The sequence below is a fragment of the Labrus mixtus genome, chromosome 6 (genome assembly GCF_963584025.1).
Source record: "Labrus mixtus chromosome 6, fLabMix1.1, whole genome shotgun sequence".
NCBI classification, from domain to species: Eukaryota; Metazoa; Chordata; class Actinopteri; order Labriformes; family Labridae; genus Labrus; species Labrus mixtus.
In genome coordinates, this window is record NC_083617.1 from 11,910,463 (window position 1) to 11,935,276 (window position 24,814).

At 41.2% G+C, this 24,814-nt stretch overlaps 2 protein-coding genes across 3 annotated transcripts in view; one reads left to right on the plus strand and one right to left on the minus strand.

Annotated features, from left to right (window-relative positions):
* LOC132975458 (protein FAM13A-like) overlaps nucleotides 1-5,854 on the plus strand; it is a 20,169-nt gene extending 14,315 nt beyond the window's left edge. For both annotated transcript variants that reach the window (XM_061040005.1, XM_061040006.1), the window contains exons 12-21: nucleotides 32-239; nucleotides 1,208-1,457; nucleotides 1,685-1,817; nucleotides 2,392-2,473; nucleotides 3,069-3,304; nucleotides 3,409-3,492; nucleotides 3,682-3,786; nucleotides 4,229-4,443; nucleotides 4,647-4,748; nucleotides 5,264-5,854. In XM_061040005.1, the coding sequence (XP_060895988.1) occupies nucleotides 32-239; nucleotides 1,208-1,457; nucleotides 1,685-1,817; nucleotides 2,392-2,473; nucleotides 3,069-3,304; nucleotides 3,409-3,492; nucleotides 3,682-3,786; nucleotides 4,229-4,443; nucleotides 4,647-4,748; nucleotides 5,264-5,390 (1,542 nt within the window). In that variant the 3' untranslated portion in view covers nucleotides 5,391-5,854. The remainder of the gene's footprint in view (nucleotides 1-31; nucleotides 240-1,207; nucleotides 1,458-1,684; nucleotides 1,818-2,391; nucleotides 2,474-3,068; nucleotides 3,305-3,408; nucleotides 3,493-3,681; nucleotides 3,787-4,228; nucleotides 4,444-4,646; nucleotides 4,749-5,263) is intronic.
* LOC132975459 (phytanoyl-CoA hydroxylase-interacting protein-like) lies at nucleotides 4,858-21,975 on the minus strand. Its single transcript, XM_061040007.1, has 5 exons — nucleotides 21,250-21,975; nucleotides 12,793-12,989; nucleotides 11,223-11,397; nucleotides 9,263-9,380; nucleotides 4,858-7,701 (listed from the first exon to the last, which is right to left on the minus strand). The coding sequence occupies exons 1-5, from the start codon at nucleotides 21,353-21,355 to the stop codon at nucleotides 7,158-7,160; spliced, it is 1,140 nt and encodes a 379-aa protein (XP_060895990.1). The 5' UTR covers nucleotides 21,356-21,975; the 3' UTR covers nucleotides 4,858-7,157.
* Nucleotides 21,976-24,814: the final 2,839 nt, after the last annotated feature.

The following is a 24,814-nucleotide window of genomic DNA, read 5'->3' on the forward strand; positions in this document are numbered from 1 at the left end:
CCCTGAAGCCATGTTCTGCTTATGTTTCCAGAGCCCTTCCCTCAAGTTAAAAGCTCTGGAGGCTGACCTGGGAGCCCTGTCACCACCAGCAGACCCCCAAGCTGAGGATTACCCACCTGCCCAGGACCAGCCTCTTTCTACTGAAGAGCGGAGCCTGTGTTTGACCGACAAGCTGCTACTCCATCAGCCACCATCGCCTCCACCTCGGGAACAACACGCCGTTGACTCATCACAGCCTGGTAAGACAAGGACATTTACTTGATATAATTGTAGTTTTTGAACTTTTGAATAATATTTTTTAGGGGAAAGAGGAAAATAATATAAAAGATGCCAATCATTTAATTAATCTGCTTTTGATTCTATTTTTTGATAGTGTCTATTGTCGAGAGCACCTCACAGGGCAGTTATATTCTGTTTAGGGAGCCAACCCATGAGAACCCCATCAGTACAAAAGACATAATTCATACTGCTTAAAGTACCTTTAATTACAAAATCTATCTCATCACAAGTTTTCATTCAGAGCATCTTAGCAGCAGCTGTTATTCCCTAGGTTGTAGATAATGATCAATAAATCTGGACAACCAGCCTTGAGCTGTATCATATCCCAGAGCTGGGTGTGTCTTTCTTTGTAACAGCAAACCAAGGTATGATGCTGATGCATCACTGTACAGCTGCCCATTACATGATAAACTGCTACATATATGTAATCATATGTAAGCTAATATTCTGATAGCAAGATGCTTCAGATGAGTTTTTATATAGTTTATTTTTATTTACTTTTTTTTTTAGATTAGCCCTTATTATAGAGGAGGACAAAGTAGGAAATTGGGGTGAGAGAGTGGGGCATGACATGTGTTAAAGTGCTGAGGGTCGGCATCAAATCTGGGCCACCCGCTTTGAGGACTATAGTCTCTGTAGATGGGGTGAATGATATAACCGTGAGGCTAACCAACACCCCATTATTTACTGTTTTTGACCAACACACCAAATTACATGAAACAAAGATGTTTATTACAGATCACCTTTTCACTTCATTTTCAATTATTTCTTGCTCCTCCATTCTTTACCCTTTTTCCTTCATCCTTTTTTCCCCCATCTTTCTGCGGTCCTCAGTAAAGAAGAACATTCCATTTTTAAACTTACAGTTTATTAAGAATTAAAAAAAAAAAATTTAGTTGAAATTTTGTCTTTCATCTCTCGCCCACAGCACAAAGCCCATCACCTCAATCATCGGAGTCTGGTTCTGTGCTCTCCACTGCCGTTCATTCTGAGGGGATCCCAGACAACGGCACATCGACGAGCACACTGGGATCAAACACCAGCCCACTACTCACCCGTTTTACAACAACCGACTGCCCTGTTCCCTCTCCACGCTGCCACAACCTCAGTCACAGTCTGCGCTACAACCTAGACCCTGATACTGCCCCTTCTCCACCGTGTTCACAGCACAAACGCATGTAAGTAAAATATTTCCTCACTAAAAAAATGGCTCAAAGATGGGTTTCTCAAAATGATATTTTGTTATTTAACTGGGCTGTGAATGAGAAGTGGTTCATTACTACAGAGCAAATGCTGTAAGGATGAAGACTGGAGTGGATTGCTGCTGTGTTTGCACTAAACGGAATATTAAGCATCATTTCAAGAGTTCAAGTTGTTAATTTCAAGTGTTCTTTTCTGTCTCAAGGGCTCGCAGGGGTGTCCAAACAGAGCCGGAGGAGGGTTCTATGTCGATCTCAGTGCTCAACCGACACATTCACACCCTGAGGAAGAGGATCAGGCGTTTTGAGGAGCAATTTGAACAAGAGAAGCACTACAAGGTGAGCTCACAGCAGCCATATGCTAATGAATGGATTCGAAGATGTTGCCTCAGTCTTTTTCTCAATCAAAACCAGTTCCAGCAGAGCAATTGTGTGTGTGTGTGTGTGTGTGTGTGTGTGTGTGTGTGTGTGTGTGTGTGTGTGTGTGTGTGTGTGTGTGTGTGTGTGTGTGTGTGTGTGTGTGTGTGTGTGTGTGTGTGTGTGTGTGTGTGTGTGTGTGTGTGTGTGTGTGTGTGTGTGTGTGTGTGTGTGTGTGTGTGTGTGTGTGTGTGTGTGTGTGTGTGTGTGTGTGTGTGTGTGTGTGTGTGTGGATTATTTATCTTGTGCTCTGAAATGATGCGGTGTATGCCTTCAGCAAACATCCTGCAGGAGTGAATAGCTCCCTCTACTGGTTCCTGGGGAAAATTACATTTTGTTACACAATGTTTAACAAAGCTGTTACAGAACCAAAAGATATTATTAACAATTAAAAACAAAAGAAAAATCCAGACCTTCAACAATAACAACATCCTGGCACTGAGTCTTGGAAACTGGCCACTGTTCTGTCAGTGATGTGTTTCTTGTTGTTTTTCAGCCGGCCCACAATGACAAGACAGCTCATCCTGAGGTGGCCAGGCTGATGAAGGAGCTCATCAAGAGTCGCAAGCAGCTTAAAGGTCAGTTACACAACTGTAGACGCACTCTCAGACTCATTAATAAGTGATTACAGAGATGTTGTTCACTACACAGGAAAGTACTCGGTTATAAGTAAAGGATTTGCATTTAATATCCGACTGATATTTTACAGCTGTATCATCACCTCACTGACTTATTCTTAAAATAGGAAAACACTGATTCTGCACATAAATTTCTCCTGCAACTGACATATTTGAATATGAACAACAATTTTTCCCTAAGAATTTAGTGTTATTTTAATCTAATCTTTATTTTGTGAAATATTGTTACCTCGTTTAAATTACATTTTGATCATTGCAGAGTTAGTTATCATATCAGTTTTGATGTAAAATCTTATAATTTGAGGTACCCACAACTGTCAAATGAATGTGATTGAGTTTAAGTATTTAGTAACATAAAACTGAAATACTCAAGTACATGTACCTGAAAACTCAAGAAATGTGCTCAGTTTTTACAACCACTTCATTATCGCAACAATATCAGAAAGTTCTCCGGTGAACCAGAGCTCACATTTTTGATCCACATACTCCCTATTGCTATGTCTCCATAATTCTGTGATTGGCTTTCCTCTTCCAGAGCTAAAGCTGAGACAATCGGAAGGAGGGGACCTGAGAGGGCAGGGAGGCTTTAACCCATCAGCTGAAACGGGTAGGACCAACATAGACCACAAGGAGGCAGCACTCACAGGCACTGAGCTGCAGCAACTTAACAACAACACTAACACCAAGCCAAACGTGGAGGAAACAGTCAACACCATAACCAACAGAATGAAGGAAAGACGACAAGAGCTTGGCCTGCCTGACAGCATTAAGGTCAGTACTGCAGGAAAGCTTTCAACATAACAGCGAATGAAGTAAAAAAAAATAACCTGCATTCATGCATGACAATCATCATCTAATTGTGTTTGTATCTGCAGGAGATGTATCATTTCCAGATGAGTTTGGAGAAGACCAGCCTGCAGAAGTGTTTGCTCTACTTTGAGAGTCTGCATGGACGACCAGTAAGACCTGCCTAGATGACCCCCTCATGTGTTTATGTCTTGTGTATTTGCTTCATGACTGTATTTGAGTACCGTAATTTAATTATCTTTTCCCTGTGTACACATAATATCTTAGACAGAAACTGACATAAACTGAAACCACTTTATAATCTGTGGATGTATACAAATAGAAAGTCTGTCTTTCTTCAGAGCACCAAGCAGGAGCGGAATCTGATGAAACCTTTCTATGATAGATACCGCCTTCTCAAGCAGCTGCTGTTTTCCTCTGCTCCTGCAAAAGTCATAACCACCATTGTGAGTAAACATCTAACACTGAATAATGACATTGAGGTGAGAGAATGTTGATAAGAGGCTGTTGGATCAATTCTGCTACTGCCCTCTTGTGGCCAAATGTAGGAGCTACAACAAACTATTTTTAAAAAACAACAATATTATTATTATTTAGAAAAATAATCAATGACACAGGAATGATATCATAACTGTTTTGAAATAACTGATTTTAAAAGTGATATTGTTTCTAATATTGTTGTTTTTTTACTGTACACATACAGACCATACCATTAATGGCTTACTAAAAACTCAACAGAGAAGTACAAACATTATTCAGTTCAATGATAACAAGTATCACTACCCTTAGCTTTTAAATTCTTCATGCCTTTTTTAAGCAGATGTTAACTTTGACATATAAGAGATCTTTTTTTTTTTACTCTGTGCGTTTGTGTATGTGTGTAAACAGGAGGAAGAGGAGGGCTCAGATGAAGAGCACCCCAAACAGCGAAGCCCCAAACAGCAGCCACTCTGGCTGAAATCTCCCAGGTCCCTGTCTTCAGATGAGTTGCTGCAAGTTCCCTCCCTAGAAACGCCTGAAACACCTCTGGTGTCCCCGCTGGAGGAGGTAAAAGGTCTCCAGCCACAGTTAATCACCATGGCAACACTACATGAAGCTCCCAGGTACTGCCTATGTGTGTTTTTAGCAGCTCAAGGGTGTGATGTCCAATTTATTCTTAGCTCTTACAGGAAAATCTGTCATTTATTAAAAGTTCACTTTTCTTGAACTTAAAAATATTTGTTTTAATAGTTTTGGTAAATTTAAGTTTTCACAGGTGAACAGAAAATTAAAAGATTTTAAATGTTCTTTGATTTTATTTTCACAGACCAGAATTACTGGATCACCTCAGGACGACTCGATTAGAGAAGAAGAGGCTTCACCATGTGCTAAGAGAGTTTGAGGACCACTTTTACATGCAGACTGGCAGGTAAGGGTCACACACACACACACACACACACACACACACACACACACACACACACACACACACACTTACTGAGAGACCCATCCAAAAAAAATGACAAGTAAAGCCAAACTACTTGGCTTAAGAATTTTATTTTTTTCTCTTAATAAACTTGGAACATTTGGTTTTCAACAATTCCTTGTGAAAAACAAAGAAAAAACATCCACAAAAGAAATTCCATCTTAATGGTACGACAGTGTAATGCACACTCACTTAACGTTAATACAGCACAGAGAGCTCAGGAAAGAGACTAAGAGATAGACGTTTGCTCTGAACTGTACACATCCTTTTGTACTGTACATGTTAGTCCTCCAAAGTAATACAGTAAGTTTTTTCTTTACAATACACACTGTACAAAGCTATCTGAGTAAGGCAACATAGGGACTATCAACCAGTTATGGAAGCTGCTGCAGTTTGTTTGGATTTTCAAATTTTTTGCCTTTTGTGTGCATCTTTTTCTCTCCATGGTTTGTTAACAGGGCTTGTCAGAAGGAGGACCGTGGCCCGATGGCGGAGGAGTACTGCCAGTACAAGAACCTCAAAGCGAAGCTCCGGCTACTGGAGGCCCTGCTCAGTAAACAACAGAACTCAACTAAGACCAGTTGAGTTTTCTCACAGTGGGACTTTTCTCCAACTTAACAGCACTCAATCTTTTCTGAGAAAATCAGGATATGAACCTTCAGGTCTGGTCTTGTTACATGCCATGCTCATTATGTTGATGCACTTTAGATGAAGAAAACAAATGGAAATCGGTGACAATCTGAGTTAAATGCTTAAAAACTATTTTTTTTTAAGTCCCTTAAACACATCCCTTGTCATTCATGAAGCATCTTAATATAAACCTGATGTAGAAAGTGTATTTTATGTAGCACTTGTATATGTCACAGATGAAGAGCTGCATTATTATGATGTTAGTGAGAGTTATTTTAAGATCACTGTATGTATTTTACGGCACTTTAATACTTCCTTTTTTTCTGTGCCAAAATATTACTTTTAGACAACATTGTCTATAGTTGATGTGGATACTGCAGTTTTTAAAAGTGCTGTCTTGGCAACAAAAAAAAAAAGAAGTAAGCTTCAATGCAATCAATGCAACCATCCTGTAGTGTTTTTGCATGTCACTTTTTTAGGCCAACAATGTGCTATGATATGCATTAAAAATGTCATCTGAAGCGTTCAGTGTACATGCTCACCTTGAAAATATGTGAATGTTGGTGAACGTTGGCATTGTAGTGCAAGTTATATCTGCTGTCAGATTTGTGTTATTCCCCCACTTTACCTGTATGAAGTCAATTCCCCCCTAAATGCAGTTGTTAACAATGATCATAGCCTTTGACATTGTGCACTTCTGGTTTATATACTTTTCTATATATATATAGACATATATATATGAATGTATCAATAAAAATAAATATTTTTTCACAATTATTCTTCTAAGCACAGTTTATGGTTCTACCACCTTTCGGTCCACTGACTACAATAAAATAATAGTGAGTGATGCAGGAAAAGTTGCCATGGTAGAGGTACTGACAGCGTTCATACTCGTGCTGCACAGAACTGCTTCATGCTTTTTTCGTAAAGGTTAACAAGTTTACAAGTAGTTCACACTTGGCGACCAAAGACTCTCTGTGAAGATACATTTTAGAGGCCGTTGCATTAGTACTGTTAAGATTCTACAGCTGCTTCACGTCTTGTTTTTAATACCTTTGGTTTAAAGAAAGATGACTCTCACTGCTGCAGCCCTATACACTTGTAGTACCAGCCTTTGCCACTAGTAGGAGGTAAACAAAAGTCTGTAATTGTCTACAGTGGAATGAGAATAAAACATTTCTATAATGACAGTCAAAGTGATTGAAAACAACAAAATGCTTGTCCACACAGACTGTGGACTTTCAATCAAGAGCATATCAATAATAACAAGGCAAAGATCAATTACAAAATAAGGGACAACTTGTTAAATAAACACCAGGAAATTGAATAGAAGTAGCCCATGTCCGTTAGTACAGTTAAAGGGTTCGGTCAGTACGTCAGTGTTGACTTGCAGAAAGGACAGATGGATCTGTGTTGTTGGTGTCCCAGGTTTAAGATTGCTCAGTTTTATGTGTGTGTTTTTGTTTAACCCTTTTCAGATGAGGAGACAACAGTGCAGGTGTCAAAGTGTGCACTCCCTCTGTTTTCTCCTTCCACTTTTCTTTGGGATGGATGGTTCTTTCGAGTACAGAGCGGTGTCAGAGATATGTTTGAGTGAGCCTACTAAATCTGCTGCTTCATGCATGTGTTGGTCTGCTTCTTCAGTGGAACTCCTTTGTGTTTGTTTAGAGGTCAGTCACCTCTAGTCCCCCCCTCCTCATCCTCCTCTTACATTCTGCCTTCTTAGCGTCCCACACTGATGTTGCAGGTCTTGCAGCTGGGGTCCTTCTTGGCATTTACCGTGGACATACTCATTAGCTGGTGCCCGCTGATCTCTGCCACCGTGCCCGACGCCAGGTCCACTGGCTCCGTGTAGATCACCTCCAAGATGACATCCTGTGCGTGGTGGAACACCAGTGCGCCGTCACCTTCTTCTTCCTTCTTGCAGGTAAGGAAACGGTTGTTGGTGATGTCGAGAGCAGGGAGCCTCTGCTTACAGAACTCGTCTCCACTGGAGCCCTTTGGCGCCAGCACCAGAATAACATAGTGGTAGGCTGTATACATGCAGTAGAAGTCTCCAAAGTAAAGGTTGGTGTCGGGGTTAAAGAGTGCGTTGGCTTGCACCTCAAAGCGCTGGCGGCCGTATGGGGAGTCCTGCGGAGGCTTGCCGGTGTTGAACTCTGTGTTGCAGCTGAAAAAAAGGCCTTCCAGCTTGCCACTGATTGGTGAGCCGTGGCTGCCGCTGTTGTCTTTCACCGAGGGCAGCATCCGGTTCTCCTGCGCCTCCCTGGAGTTTGGGAAAAAGAGAAACTAATTTGCTATCAACAAACAAACAAGGTTCAGTTATGAAGCTACACACAGATGTTTTCATCTGTGGTTTTTTGAGCTTCCTCTCTGCAAATCAATGATGCGGTTTTATTTTGGAAATGTAGGAACTTGATGGCATCACTGTATCAAATTTGTTTTGGATATAATAAACAGATGTAGAGACAGTGTAAGACAGGGCAAACAGATGAAATGTGTGATTCAATTGTCTAGACATAGACAGACTAAACTCTGAATGATAAACATGCAGTATAGTTTCACTCTTTCTGGAGCTGTGATCACATTAGCCAAGTAATCTAAATTATGAAATATGTATCTATCATTGTGCCAACTGCTGAAAAGAAACAGCTTTTACAGAGATATCAACAGATGAGCATTTAAATCAAAGAAGCATTATGTTATTTCTCCCACAGAGTAAATCTGAGCTTCCCAGCTCCAATTATGACTTGTAATTATATTGCTATGACTCCAGAGGTTTTCATTAAATCCATAATTACTGCTTTGTTGTGGCCATTATGGAGTAATTCAGCTCCCACCCCAGGTCAAAGGAGCAGAGGCCTCATTATGTATTACTGTCAGTACTGTTTCTTTCCACATGATGGTGCAGTTTTACAGCAGCACAACTGAGACGCAACTCAGCAAAAGGGAGAAGTCTATCCACATGACGTCATGCTTCAAAGCTCCGGCAGAAGAGTGCTCACAAGCTGTGGCTTTAGCACAGAAACAGAGTGATTTCTGAGGCGTAGAGCATTTCCTCAGAGGGAGAGCAAAGAAAATATCTAAGAGGAGCAGAACTAGACAGAGAGTTGGAAAACGGGAGTCACTTAAACTCAGACAAAATCCAGTAAAGAATCTGGCTGCACAAAAGGCAGATCCAGAGATAATCCTTTTCTCCCTCTTTGTTCCCCTCTCCTCTGACATGAAATCAGACCTGCGCAGCTTCTGCCTGACATAAGCAATATTTTGTGGTAATTTATTGAGCAAATGCTAACAGCTTGCTATTTGTTGTTTAAAACACTACATTACCCATATTGCATAAACTTCTATAACTTTAGAAGAAATTAAATGGTAAAACTTTTTTTTTAGCAATAATTGTAGAAAAAAAGAAAAAATCGGAATGACCATAGTCTTAGCCAATAACCACAATACATACAATACAAGAAAGCAATTAGTGGTATGATTGATCCTATTCAGCATGCCAAAAGCAGTTATAATATATCAACAGAAAATGACTGTTTTGTACTCTGTTAGATTTAGGATGCACTGATAATTGATCTTTAACACTATATGAAAAGTGGTCAAGCTTTCAACTCTAACAGAATTCTACATTAGTGCAGCTTGTGACAATTTAAAAGGCAAAGACAGACACATTTAACTTCAGCCCAATACAGTGGAATAGTTGTAGACACCAAAAATAACACTAATTTCCATGCTCTATATAATGAGTGGTCACAAAGATTAAAATAAAACTAACTATAGACATATACACCACTGCTTATAGTAACCAGGATGGGTTGCCCTACCTGGCGTGGTCAAAGTACTCTTTATTCTGGTTCCTGTAGAAAACAGAGAAAGGCAGCATCCGTCCAGCAATGGCCACCGCCTTTTCCATCAGCTGGTTTAGATGCACTGTGGAATAGTCTGGAAAACAGCCACAACACATACCATCATTGAAATGAATGTGCTTTCACTGTGAGAATCGGAAAACCAATGCAAAATGTAATTAGTAGAAACATAATCATCATCAACAGGAGGCTCTGAGTAAACTGTTTAGGATGTAAAATGAACTGTTTATGTTGACTCACTGGATCCTGAGAATCCTCCATCTTTAACCTCTACATATTCATAGCCTCAATGACTCAGCATGTAGACAAATACTGTATTTTGTATTTTCACTTAGACCTATAATACAGTCTGCTTTTACTCACCACCATGTTAGCAGGTTTGCCAACTTGGTGTGGATTTTATCCAAAGTGTTATAATGATTACGGCTCTTTCCCTTATTACTTTTTGTAAAAGCACTTAAACACTGACAGGGAGAATTGGGGGAATTTCCCTGCTCTTTTATGCATCAACAAAGTTCCTTAGACAATAAATGAAAGAAGACATGTTGTTTATTTGGATATTTAAGTCACTCTAAAGAAGTCTGCTCACATAAAAGGGAAGAAAAGCCTCGCTTTAAGGTTAGACAAATGCACCGAGCAATGGAGATCTGAACACGTGCATTTTTATTTTATTTTGAATTCAGAAATGTAGGAAATTGGTTTCTGTCAGTGTTCAACTTTGTACAAAATAAAGTACTCTAATGATTCAGAAACATATTTTTTATATCAGAATAAAACAATATGCTTCCACTGTAAAATCACAGTCATTTATAATAAATATTCATCAACATATCTCCCACATCTGGAGGCTATTCTACAGGAAATTTATCAGCCATCCGCCATCTTTTAAAGACAAAACTTGTAGTGATAACAGCAAAATATACGATATAGTTCACTCTCCACCTCTGGGTTCTCTTTCCTTCCATCTCATCTGCTTTTGTTGATTCATTTCACAAATGCTCAGCTTTTTATTATTTTTAAAAACAATTTAAGCAAACAAGCAGGAAGCCAGGCTGCCATACAGAGAGGATAATACAAGTGTTCCTACGGTCCTATGTTCACTCACACCTTAAGAGATTCGTAAAGGCTATTTTTGTAGTTCAAATTACAAAATGATTGAGGGAAATTGGTGTTCCAAAGACAGTTTAATTGCTAAATAGCCATTTAAGTGGCTGTCGATATATCAGTATTTCCTGTCAAGACGACCATCTTGCTTGTGAATTAGAGAGTTTTGGTTTCATAGAATATGACATCATTCGTGATTGACACATATTGACCTGGTGAAAAAGCAGCTGGCAGCATGACACAATTTTAATAGTCTGCTTAATAGGTCATAATAGGAGGATATCAAGCTTTATGATGAATGATGTTTGAAATAAGCAAGTCATCACAGAAAATCTTGTGCTGTGGGGGACATCGAGGCTGGCTGTCCTGAAAGTTCTAGTGCGTGTGTTTAAAGCGCTATAGACTATTTCCCTGCCTGTTCTCTTTCCCTCTCTGCTTTGCTGCTCTCCATCGCTTTCACAACTTATTACCCTCCAGTCTCCTGCCATCATCTCCTCTCCTCCTCCCCTCCCCCACTTTGAGCCTCAAGCCAGCTATGTTGAACTTGCTGACCCCCACACCAGAAGATATACAGCACCACTCCACTGCTTCCTTCTTTTCCTTACCATCCCTTTCTCCATCCCTGGACTATGTGTTAATTAGCCTCCCTTTTAAAATCTCCCCACACCGTGCTACATCCTTAACTTCGTTTTACTTCCCTTTAATACAGTAATAGTACTGTTTGTTAAGAACAGGCAAAGATCACAGGGAGCACTGATGTCACACGTACTGAAAATGTATGTTCTCGTGGCGCTGCCTGCTGTGTATTACTCACCAGCAGTGCAGAACTCGATGATCTCGCTCCACTCAGAGATGGCGTAGTCCCCGTCCGTCTGTTTTGATGCAGTCTGGACGGCCACGGTGTACTCTGTGCGGGGGCTCAGGAACCAGTGGCCCCGCACCGTCATGGGCAGGGGCACCGCTTTTGCCACCAGTTTGGTGGGAACATCCTAGTGGTAAGGGGGGGGGGGGGAGGACAGGAAAGACTGAGTCAGAAAAATATACTCCACTACACGTTGGGATTTGCAGGCACGCTTGCAGAACCACACATGCATGCATATGTTTCCTTTATAGTAAGTGGTAAAGTACAGTTAATACCTGTGGCTGCTCTTTTGTTTATGTATGTACTCTATTCTGTTCAACATTCACCTCCCTCTAGTCCTCAGTGGGCCTGAGCAGCTCATTGATTGGACCAGGAGCTCCTGCCTAGCAACAGAGTCAGCCCAGTAATCCACTGTTGCTGAACACCAAAATCAAAATACAAGCACGAGGTCACCCCGTTGTAAGAGAGCAGAAAGAGAGGAAACACTCAGCCATGGAGCACCCAGGAAGTGGATGTAGGAGGAAATGAAGGAGGCTGATGAAACTGGTCTGTAAGATTACCAAAACATATCCCAGACTGTCTGCTGACAGAGTGAAACAGTCTCCCTGTTGTTACGGCAATACCTCTCAGGTAGAGGAGTGATATTAGCCAATAGAGCTTGGAGTGACAGCTCTTTGGAAAACAAATAATGAGTCTTTTTGCCTCAAGCTTAAAAAGAAAGGTTATATTGAGGTAAAATAAAAAAACGTAGTGCCGAAAACCTCAAGGATTATAATAAATATATGTATCTCTATTATGATATTGCAGAATGACTATAGCTATGATGGGATGGATGTCATTCAGTGCCTTTTTAACCATGTAAACAATGCAACAAATAGTACATCATAAAAAAAGGAAAAATACTAAGTGGTTTGTAAAGCACTGAAAGACAAGAACTGGTTTTCCTGAAATGTATATTTCCAAACATGTTTCCTACTGGAGATGTCATTTTTTCAGGTCCAAATGTTAAATGTATAACCTTAAAATAGAATGATTTGGTAGTAACATACTAATCTATATTCTGTTTTGGCTCATAGTTAATGTATCCTTTCACTAAGACCTCCAGTTTTACTTTGTTAAATAGCTGTGAGCGCTGTTACATTCCAGTTGGCCAGAAATGAAGTTTTGTTTCCCTCTTGGCCAGGAATAGCTTCAGATTATTAGAGATTTCAATTATAAGAGGCTTTAACACGGCTGAATTAAACACTGAACACAAAAAAGGTTTCTATTAAAACTGCTCTTTAAGACTTATTTTTTTTATCTGCGCTGATGCATTACCCACTTTGGTCTACTTAGGTTTAATAAGATTTTCTCACAAACTGAATCACATAAACACAAACCGCTCATCTCTGATTTATTTTCCTCCTCATTTATAAAATGCAGCAAATTCTATTCGGTGAGAAAACAACGTCAGGCCTTTCAGTGACTCATCTCTTTCCCGTAGTGTCACCTCTGTGTTTATCGGTGCTGATTCAAGCGTTACCTTGTGTTTGAACTTGTTGGAGTTCTTGTTTTCTTTCTTGTTCAGGTCAATGAAGTAGTGTGTGATGCGCTCCTTGCTGCGTGCCTCCATGTCCCAGCAGATCTTGAAGGAGTCGCAGGTGATGTTGCTGATCTTGATGTTCTGGGGAACTGGGAGCTCCTCCATCTCAGAGAGGCTGCCGTCCTGGGCTTTACTTCCTGTGAGGTAGGGAAACAACGAGCAATGTTGATATAGTGAAATGAAATTTTCATTAACTCTAGTGATCCTATAGAAACATTGTCATTTTTAACCTTTACCTTTAAAATCTTGTAACATAACTGTTACAAGATATCAAAATTTTATAGATTTGAGACTTATAAATCAACAGTAAGCCATTAAATTTAACATCTATGCCCAGTCTTTATTCAGCCCTCTGGTTAATTTTTTCTTTCTCTCTCTTATAAGAATTCTTCTGCAGTTTCTTGGTAATTATTCCACTGGCAGCACTGACAGCAGTGTATCCACTGTATCACACACGCTTGCACAAGGAACTGGCTGTGTCACTGACTACAATATATGTTGCCATGGAAACACATCAGCCCCTCATCACACACACACACGCACACACACATACACACTTAACTGCTTTTTCCAGAACATATGCTGCAGCATTAAATATTTCAAATGCTGCTTATACTGTATCTCTTTGGTTCACATGGAGAGGGATTCCTTTCTGATCAGGGTAAGAACTGCAGTAAATACAAATGACCCTGCAACAATAACATTCAAAATATGGGTGCATGTCATAGAGCTTCAGCCGTATTTTAAATTGGGGGAAAAAACTGATGATCATATTGCTTATTTTTCTAAATAAGTTGATAGATCTTATTATTCCCTGAGCTGCAGAGATATCATGCATTAGTCGGGTCCCTGTAAACACAATGTATAAAAGGCGTAGAACCCAAAGTGCGCACTGAGGCCACTGAAAAATGTCAAAACACAGTTGAATGAGGTCTTTGTAGGATTAGGGTGAATATAGACATGGCGTCACGCTCGGAGACGCCCACTTGGCAGAGCAACAATGTGTTTTCTGTGCACGCTCTGGGGTCCAAACACGAGAGTGAGTAAAACACAAGAACGAAAAGAAGAATTTTGGAGCAATGCAAAACACGACTGGACTCTGTGGAGAGACAAAACAATGGCAGGAGCAGCGGAGCATGGAACATCCATCTCCACTCATCAGCAAAGAGAGGGGGCGACATGAAAGAATAATCCCATAATTGGGCTGCGTGGACTCTCCTGTCTCGCCTCCACACACACTCCAAGAGTGGAACATTTGTAGATTGAATCACTTTAGGAAATTAGAAGGTAATTCATACACTCTGCATCCTGCACTTGTCTTGCAATTTAATCTAGGTTGGTTCTTTTTCAAATCATGATTTATGGCTCACCTAAATGATATACAAGTTCTTTGGACATTTATTAATGCTCAAATTAATTAAAGAAAGGTATAGTATTAAAGATTACATATTATACAAAATATATTTTGCCATGTTTTTCTAACACTAATATGTGTCCCTAGTCTGTCTTCAAACCCCCAAAATGTGAGAAGTCCATCCTCTCCATCTTTTTCCTGCTCAACTTTTCAGTAAATGTGTGCTCAAACAGGCCATTTGGAGAATTTGCCTTAATGACATCGCAAAGGGCAGTAACCCCTCCCACAGGTAGGTGACACTCCCACAGTTAGGTGTTTTTATCCCGAGATTCCCGAGTATGTTAAAATAAGTATTGAAAGATGTATTAAAAAAGGTCAAACTTTACTGCGCTCGGCTCTGGACACCTTACACGCTCTCTGCTTTAATTTGTCAAAACGCTTGTCTTTGCTGCTGGTCCAAATTTAAAGCCCAACTCGTTCTCCTTTAAAACCCTCTGAGCTGAATGCTTGTCTCAGGCTGAGCGAGTCAAAAAGGAAATAACCAGCAGACCTCGGACAGAAAAGGCTCCACTGAGTCAGCACAGACAGTGATGTCAGCACTGTGGCGTCCCACCTGGGAGTTGATGTTGCTGACCTTTACTTAATCTAAGAAGAATAAAAAGGGAGGCTGATGTCATTCTCTAACACCTGCTCCGGGGAGATTAAATACAGCCAAGGATATTTCTTCTAAAACAAGCAATTTCCGAAAAAATGCTGAGTTATCCAGCAGACAGACAGTACAAGTGTATTTCAAATGTCGACATTTCAGAAGAGATTCTAGGAAATATAACCACTATAGAGACCTCATGAATCTCTTTAAGCTTTGTTATTGTACAACATGCCAGTTCTTTCATGATTATAGTCTAAATATGTCACTTATTTTAGCCCAAACTTTACCTCACAACACTGTAGCATCAGAAATAACAGTAAGCAATGACCAAAACCAAACACAAAAGTGGAAAAACTAGTTAACTAACTTGCTTTTTGTGTGCCTGAAGCACAGTAAGTTACTTTTTCTCCACTGCTTAAACTGTTACAGTCAACGATGAGCACCCTAGAAGCAGACCCCATGCAGGTCTTTGCCCTCCCAGCTCTTTGTTACTCCTCAGCGCTGAATTAGCTCCTGTTTACTCTAATGCTCTCCTAATTAACCTGCAAATGGAGGCATTACACCCACAGAGTGAAGCTTTCCAAATGCAGCCGGATAATGCAGACATAACACTCTTGAGGCTTTGCAGTCAGGCTAAAAGTGATGTTAACAGGGAAAACAAGCTCTGAAGGCGGCAGCGCTTTATAGGGAGAAAATCACGTGAGATCGACCCCACAGTTCAATCAAATTTAGGATGAATTGTACAGCACATTTTACACAAACCTTAAGGTGCATTTAGTTGTTTTACACACAGACCAGTTATTACAACACCTACAAGTTACATGACGTTGATTATCTGAATACCTGCATATTATCAAATGAATGACGATCAAATCCATAAAATTTACTTGCTGGCCCCCGAATCTGAATCTCAATACATTTATGTGTACAAGACAGTCTTGCCTAGAGGTAAATGCAACGGCTTTGAGAGAGCCAGTGCTAAGCTGTGTTACCAATCCTCGGGGACTCTGAGAGTGCAGGATGAAAGATGGAGGAGTGGTAGCCAAGCAGGATGAAGGTCAGGCGTTAAGGGAGAGAGTTAAACCTTTTTACAAACACACACACCTTAGCCTGACTTAAATTTAGATTTGTAGCTTCCTGACTCTCATGCTTTCTTCTTGCACCTGGGGCGGTTGCTACTGTGGAAAGTATTAATTCTGTTGAGTCACAATTACCTTTTCCCACAATTTATCGCCCTGTGTTGTGATGTGCAGGAGGTGAAGAGCGTGGGATATTTGCCTCATGTGATAGAACATAGCACTGCTACCTGCTACAGTATGTACATATTAGCACAAATTCCACAAACTGTAAACACATGTACAGGGGGTGTAAAATGACATATATCCGCACTGTACATGATTAAACCAATCCACAAAATAAAGGCCACATATATATCTGCATTATGGAAAACACATTAAAATGATCGAGAGCCTATTCTGTGTACAAGCCCTTTCAAAGGGACCCTATTGGCTATTGCCCTTTTACTCAGCATTCAGTCAAATGCCACGTAGCAATAGATGCTAGGATCAATAAAAATCTTGTTAACATGCATACAAAGAACCATCCTAATGGCTCTCTGTGGTAGGATTTGTTCCAGTTCCACCTGGTCTCATATGATAAATCACTTGCTAGCCTGTTTTAACGGTGAGAGGAAAGTTATTTGATTTCCATTCAGACTGTTTAATAGGCCTAGCGTGATGTAAATGGACTCTCTAGGTGGTGTTGGGTGATGAAAGTGTCCACCATGTGAGGTCATTTGAATGTCCACACATCTTGCTTGGAAAACAAGTCAACTTTTAGTGAAGGTTAGGATTGAAATATCTGTATGCCAAGTACTGTTGGCAGGTGTGTAAGGTGAAGAAAGAATTGGCAGATGATAGTAGCTCTGATTGTCTCTGACTGCACAAGTGGGCACTTGGTTCAGACAGACAAGCCTCCTACTGTTTACGTTGCAGTGTTCGCTCTAAAACAGAACTGTAGACATGAGCAGTGCAGCACTCACAAGGCATCGATGTTTGCAGGCCTTTGAAAAATCACATCTTTTGTTCCGCTCAATGCACAGGCTAGACCGAGACGCAGAAAATAAATAATGTTTCTGTGTGTCAGGGTTATGCATTCTGTGCTCCATCTTTAAACGTCAAAACTCCCCTGAGCTGCAGACAAAGACCCAGTAAAGATGCTTTAATAACACAATCTTTAGCCAAGAAGTCAACTCTGTGGTTCAGAAACGACCCAACGCTCCCTTTCTTTCTGATGAACTAAAAGACCTTCAGGCACCACAGATCCTAAACTTATCCAAAACCAGAATGACTCATCATTTCTCATGACCATAGAAACTGAATCCCCCAAACAACGGACGGCAGTACAAGTCTTGAATTTCGATATCAAAGTCCTTTTGCAGTCAAGCGCTGACAAAGCACACAAAGAGAAAATAAGCATGATGCAGTTTTTCAGGGTCAAACTTGTACTGCAATGCATTTCTAAGAATGTTCTGGTCTTTGTTATACTGTAGAGATAATTGCAATCTTAAATATTGTGCAGCTTGCAAAATCAACTGTGAAACATGTAGCACTAACTCTTGCCAGCACAGTCATGGCACACAAATGCTCACATTGAACAAGGGCCAAACTGAAATGCCAGCTTACTCAGATGTTGTGAGTGTCAATTGTGAAAAATATATTATGTCTACAAGCTAGCAGATTTGTGACACAGCACAGTGATGCTTGAGCTAAATGCTAATATCAACAGTACTAATACAACAGTGTCAAAATGCTGATACTTAGCAGGTAGCACTTGCCATGTCAGCAATCCATTGTCTTCATCTTAGCATACCTACGCTTGCTAATTAGCAACCCTAAAAGGGCTATGCTTTGTGACTATAATTGACAAGTTAATAATAACAAAATATTGTAAAAAGACTAAATTGAAGTAGATGATGGAGCTGGGTGAAAAGTAACCTGGCTATGCTCTCAGTTCTGTGAAACTTTACCTCAACACTACATGCTCTCATCAGCTTTCTAACATATGAATGAAAATATACATGATGACTTATTGCAGGTAGCTTTTTCCAAGTTCACCATTTATGTTTAGCACTTTTATACTGACACTTGTTAATTAGCCGTTCACACTAAAATGCTAAGCCCGAAACATTAGTTTTGAAAGATTGTGACTTTTTTTTAGTAGGTTAGATTAAAAGTCAAAATACTGTCATGTCAGCAGCTTCTTGATATATTGCGTCAACTGTACAACTGCTTGTGCCATTACCCTTTTGTTGACGATACGGTAAGGTAATGAATTTTACATGATTTTGTTAAAAAATAAAATTATATTGATGAAATGAAAAGTTTAAGGGTACATTTATCCTGCAGGAAAACATCATTATTTCCAAATTCATACCGATTGTAGACAAGTCATTACACAAAGACACACACACACATACACACACACAAACACACACACACACACACACACACACACACACACACACACACACACACACACACACACACACACACACAAAACACGTCAACCTCATGGTAGTAGATAACAACTCAGGGGTTTACCAAAATCTATAGACTTCTTCCTTCACCTGTGATTATATGTACAAATCATAACAATCAATGCAATATTTGGTGAAATCTATTTCAGCCTGGGTAGGGGATAGCTGAACTAACAGATTTTTATTGCCATCCATGGATCCATTTTATTAGCATAGCTTTTAAGACTTTTTATAAAAATATCTGAAAAACAGCACCTTTGGGGAATTGAGTATAAAAACAGATACCCCACAGTCATTCTCCCATGCACTGCCTTTTTCAATCTTGCAAAACATCTTCTTGTGGTGTTTCTGAACTTTACTGCAGGGATCGAAAAGTAAAGCCCTTTGTTCAAATGTTGCGACATAGCATTCCAAGAAAAAATACTACTGCTTACTAATTTGGCCAAGCCTTACACCATGTGAGCTTTTATTCTACTTGACAGTTAGTGGTAATATTACGCCACCTTTAGAGGTTTCCTTAATCTATCTATGTATCTATCTGGCAGTCTGTGTCTGTCATTAGCAGGCACACACTTCCAGACAGAGCTGTCACAGCTAGAGCAGCAGTATTTCCAGCAGAGAGATTTCAGATAAAGTACTTGCTTCGATTCATCATGCAACAGCACAAAGGCTGTGCATCCCCTGTTAATACACATTAACTGGGAATATCAAAATGGTGGTCTGAAGGCAGCCTTGCAGAGGCTTGGGCAAATTTGGCAACACTATTCTGTTTCGCCAGACATGCAAACACCAACAGCAGGAACCTTTTATTCACAGGAGTCCATTCTGTTATCTTTCCACTACGCATCACTTTGAGAAAACACTGATTCATGTCACAACCTCATCCCTACACTGCACCATTAAGGCTGTTACATCCCCTTTAACACAGGGGACACACAGAAACAACTTGTATCTCACCACCTCTTTGTGTATTGAAATGCTCAAACAGTCCTCCCTGTGTGTCTGTGAGAGAGCTTTTTCCCACAGACATCAGGATGCTGCGTGCATTCCCATTTGCTGGGTCAGCATAGGCACGTAAGCCTCTCATGCTGGCAATTAAATATTAATGGAAATGGGAGTTAAATTTAGAAGGCTATGTGGTACTGAAATGAACACCGTCCTTGGAAGAACTTGCATAACAATAGAACATTTCAGAGAAAGTTCAAAAAGTTGCATGGGGTTTGGCAAGAAAATTCTGAATGTGAAAGTATGCAAGAATGTCATAAATGAGGAATCAATAACAACAATACTAAACACTCTCCAACATGCTTCTTTTAAAGGACATGTGCAGATTACAATGGCATAAATATTACACATGTATGTTAAACTATGAAGATGATCATTTGAGTGTTTCTATCTAGTGCTGAAGTTATCCTACACCAGCCATTTGTTCCTCAGAATCTACACAACGGTGGACATTGTCACTGTGTTGCTCCATAAACAGAGTATGTGGGTGTCTCAAGGACACAGAAGAACTATTTACACTGGTTTAACTACTTCTTGATGAATAGTGAAGTGTTGCAAAGATCAGGCTTATCAAACGAAAAGCTTTCCAGCACACCAGCAGAAGAGGAAGCACAGGGTCCATTAGAGAAAGGACCAGCCCCAGCCGATACACCCATTATTAAAATTACAGCTTTAAAATCAGGCCAGCAGAGCACTAAGAGGATATCAACTGTGTCCTGCTGTATCACATTATGAGGAGCAGCAGCACTGGCAGATGGAAATGAGGCAGTGTGCTACAATGGCTGCATTGCGATAACATGCACATGCAGGGTCCTTTGGGGCCTCAATGAAGACACACTGTTGACTTCATAGGAGTCAATCCAAATACAAAAAAAAATCAAATTAAATCTGTTCAGCTATGAAAAAGGTGTGCACCCATGTTATGGATGTGGATTTATCTAAAAACTTAATTAAAAAAGGATCTGTGGAGATGCATCTGACCTCAGACTGATTGTGTGTAACGGCACTGATGGGTGTGTAAATCCTGCACTGCCTGTGCACACACGTGGGTGCAGCCATGTTTGAGCCTCTCATTCTCTCCTGATGATGACTTGCTTTTTTTTCCCTCCCAACCATGAAATTCGCATCAGAGTGAATCCTCCACACGAAAAACCTGCTTATCCCTTTTGACATTCAAAAATGAGCCACTCACATGGCATTTATTTTTTGATACAGGGAACTTTTGAAGTCAATCACAGACTATCCTGCATGGATGCAGCAGCATGACTTGATGAATTAAAAATGTATTGGGAGGGGGGGGGGGAGAGAGAGTTTTCTCTGAGTCTAGGATTGGATTTAAGGTCAAAAACTGATTTTATTCATACAAACACACAGGGTGTTATGCACTTTGTGCAGATATATTGATCAAGGCAACTCCCCTAGTACAAAGAGAGTGGCAGCGCTTATAGGCGGGGTGGCTGCCGGTCTCTGTCCATGTCTGTGGTGCTGAAATACAGTACATTAGTTAATACATTACGTTTCATTGCTTTTGCGTTTTCAGTTTGCAGGAATACAATTTTGTTTCATGCAGAGAAGGCTCAGTTATAACTGAACTAAATCTCGTTGCCACTGTGAAGACACTTAGATATTCCACACACGCACAAGCGCACCATCCAGCCACCTATCCACCAAAGGAACCGGTGGAGCGAGCCCCTATTTCCTTCAAACACCCAATACGGGTACAGCATGCAGCTAAATCCAATGACAGAACCGACAGTGTGCGTTACATTAGCTGTTAAATTCATATTAGAGCCTCTAGTGCGACAATATTATGTGTGTATGTCTAAATGTCACAGAAAAACCTCTCCTTACCATCTCGTTCACATAACTGTATGGCGTCCAAGCTGAGGTCCTTCATCATGCCCTCGCAGGGACTTAAGGGACTGGTGATGCTGTGCGCCAAGCCTGGTACCTCCATCTCCGCAGAAAAGTCTAGATGATGCTCCTGGTTCAAATGCTGTCGCTCGTTAAATATCGTCCACGGGGTTTGCGCAAAGGCAGGCTTTACGTCCTGCTCGTCAAGGAAGGAAGGAGTAAAGAAAGAGGAAGAGAGACCTGTTTGTAGTCAGTCAGCCAGTCAGTCAGTCAGTCAGTCCCCCTGCTCCGTCCGCCGCTCACAGCTCTCCTCTCTTCTCTATCTCCTGGGTGGTGCGGCTAGTGGCGCGTCAGCGGAATCGTCACGGGCGCGAACACCACAGAGAGCCGCCACTTTGGGTTTGCAACGTGATGCATTCTGCAGAGATGCGTAGAAATGTACCGACACTAGAGATATCAGTCTTTGCTTTTATCTTATTTCCTGCGCCTTCAGAGCCACAAGTGTGTGTGCGCGCGCGCGCGTAGTGTGTGTGTATGTGCGCCCCTGTGTACGATATTCCGCCGCGGGACGCTTGAACATGAATGGTTCAGCGGATTAGTGCAGAGAGACGTCCTGCAAATTCAATGTCTTCTTATGTAAGCAGATTAGGCCGGTGTTCCCCCTCCGGTAAAGGTCTCCTTCTAAACAGTCCCCACACTCCCGTTGTCTACCATTTCGCGGGCAACGTCATCCCAACGAGGGTCTCTCACATGTCCTTATTTGGTCAGGTGTGGCCCTCTCGCACGAGCGCAGGTGCAAGTGGAGCCCACAATAATGAGCTGAGGGACGCGTCTGACATATTGCACAACATAATGAATGAGAGAGCCTCTGAATTTGCATTTTGAGACGATCCTTCTTGAATTGTAATGGCTCATAATGAAATGCAAAACCCCGTGGATGCCAGAAAGCGACATTACATGTCTGTTTGAGAGGCTTGGGTGTGTTTATTATTATCTCCCCTATAGACTGCTACACCCTTTTTATCAGTGACTCCCAGGGACAGGATTGCCTAGCAATGAAAAGGTCAAGTGCACAGGCAAATTGTGGCTAAACACACATTGTGGGCTGCTGGCGCTCTTGTAACACAATTTGACCATCAAGGAGTCACCATGGAATCATTTTCAATCTTATACTTCCTCTAGCAGTACTGTCTCCTCTGCCTTCTCTATAGGGGAGCATGAGAGAGAATATACGTCACTTTCTATTAGTTTGTGTCCCTATCAGTGTTATGCAAGGCGCCCTGAAGACACATGGCAGAGTCTTTATCTATTCAGCAGACGCCATAGCTCATCTCTGTGTGAGGCATGCTGACACAGCATCATCATCACATCTGGGTGATGGGTGGACTCTGGGTACATTTATTTTTTTAAAGAGGGCAAAATACCCTCTTTATTGCCCCAAATAGATGATGAAACATGATAAATCGACTCTAAGGGGTGCAATCTAAATGTTCCACTGTGCATTAATGAATGCCTATAAACATAGAAAATCTGATGTAGCACCATAAAATCAGCACCTGCTTGAAAATGGTTTAACCCAAACAATGTGTCAATTTTATTTCCCTTGCTGATGCCCCTCTTCATGCAGCTGGTGCCCTTTTTTAAGTTGTCCTCCCCTAACCCTCAAAAAGCCTGACCCCACTGCTGCTGCTGACCAACAGCAACATAACCTCTTAATATTCAAATTTTCACATGTTAGTCACGGTTACAGTAAAGCAGTTGGAGAGCGTTTTCATGCATGCAGCAGGATTAGAAAAGGGGGTTAGGACGGTCAGGCAAATTAAAATCCCGGTAAGCTCATAATCACGCTGACATTCAGATTCAAGCACCACTGAAATTTGTTTCACGCTCAGAATTTTATCAAGGCAATGCTGCATCTGGCTCAAATTTCTTGCCTGGGAAATATAACTCATTAAAAGTGAAGGTCAGGATTCTGATCCCTGCACTGCAAACACACCGAAGCATCTGTGTCTGAAAGTAAAGGCTGCAGGATTCATCTATAATTCAAACCCGAAGTTATTCTTGTAAAAAAAACTAAATGCAGCATTTCTTTTTATGTTTACAATATGAGCATGACTAACAAATACCCTTCATGCTGTCAAAGATGCTTGATCACTAAAGAGCTTTGCACTGATATCCACAGATTAACACAGCATCTGTTTTAATGACTCGGTTTCCACTATAATTCCATAAACCAGTGAGTGAGCTCAGCAGAAACAGAAACAAATAGCCTATGGCCTTAACTACTCTACTTTTAAAAAAGCTTAATTTTTCTTTTTGCCACTGTCCCCCGCCCCCGCCTCTGCCTACTTTGCTTATCTGCTACAGCATCAGAGGAGGATGAGGTGGAGGGGAGGTGGAGGGGGGGTGGAGGGGGGGGGGGGGGGGGGGGGGGGGTGGGGGGGAGGAAGCTGACCGATTCTGGAGACTTCCTTTGCATGCTACCTTCATCTCTCCTCCTTGTCATCCCTTTTTTCCCTCCCCTTCTCTCCTCTCCACCCGTGTCCCCTCCAGCAGGATTCATCATGTATTAGCGTCAGTGTTTCCAGCAGAGCTGCAGGAGGACGGGGGAGAGAGCGACACTGTGTCCCATGCAAGACAAACACCCAGCCAAGTTCATCCCCTCCCCCCATTGTTTTCCTACCTCACCCACATCCTTTTACCTTTCGCAGTCTTGCCTCCTTTTCTTAAAAAATGTTCTCTCATGTTTCATTCAATTTATTTGCTTTTACCCCCAGCCTCATGTAGTGCAGCTTCTTTTTCAGCGTGTTTGTTTGTGTGTGTACACTATATGTCCCAGTGTGCGCCTTTCTGGCAGTCTGATCTGCTCACTCTGCTGCACCCCAAGCTCAGAGGCCACGTGAACACACAGTGACAGATGGCAAGAAAGCAGGGAGAGAAGGTGTAGTGAAAGTTGGAGAAAACCTGCCAGATGGGTTTAGGATTTAAAGGTGGATGAAGAAAGAAAGGACAAATACAAATCCAAAATATTGTCCCCAATATCTATACATATACATTTATTATATGTACTCTAAACCCTCACACAAACGGCTTACAGTCATTTCACATCTCTTCTCATCCAAGAGGTCAGTTACGAGCCAGTATATGGAGCACAGGCTACAAGATTGTACATTAGCAGGAAACAACACCAAGTCTCCAGGGCTTATTGTGTGTGTGTGTGTTTGTGTGTGCATGCGTGTGTGTGTGTGTGTGTGTGTGTGTTGGAGAGTGCGTGTGTGTGTGTGTGTGTGTGTGTGTGTGTCATGGCGCAGCACAAACACATTTGTCTGAGGGCAGTAAATGAAGCGTGTCATTGATTTGCAGTGTGAGCTCCTGCCTCAGCTTAGCTGCAGTTTGATTGATAAAGGCAATGTGTGCCTGAGCGTCTCCAAATGAAATCCCCTTCTTTCTTTTTTTTATCTGCGGCTTCTTCAACAATCAAACCACTTCACCTTCCATCCCGATATTACAATAAAATGAAATGAAATAATAATGAACTTCATTGTTACTCAACTGTCAAAGA

What these genes read in the sequence shown, in the direction of transcription:
- LOC132975459 (XM_061040007.1), bottom strand. Translation starts at nt 21,355, where the DNA reads ATGGAGGTACCAGGCTTGGCGCACAGCATCACCAGTCCCTTAAGTCCC. An exon ending in ACAGTTATGTGAACGAGATG is followed by an intron (nt 12,990 to 21,249) that starts GTAAGGAGAGGT and finishes CCTACCTCACAG; the next exon opens with GAAGTAAAGCCCAGGACGGC. An exon ending in CATCGAGTTCTGCACTGCTG is followed by an intron (nt 9,381 to 11,222) that starts GTGAGTAATACA and finishes GCTGTTTTCCAG; the next exon opens with ACTATTCCACAGTGCATCTA.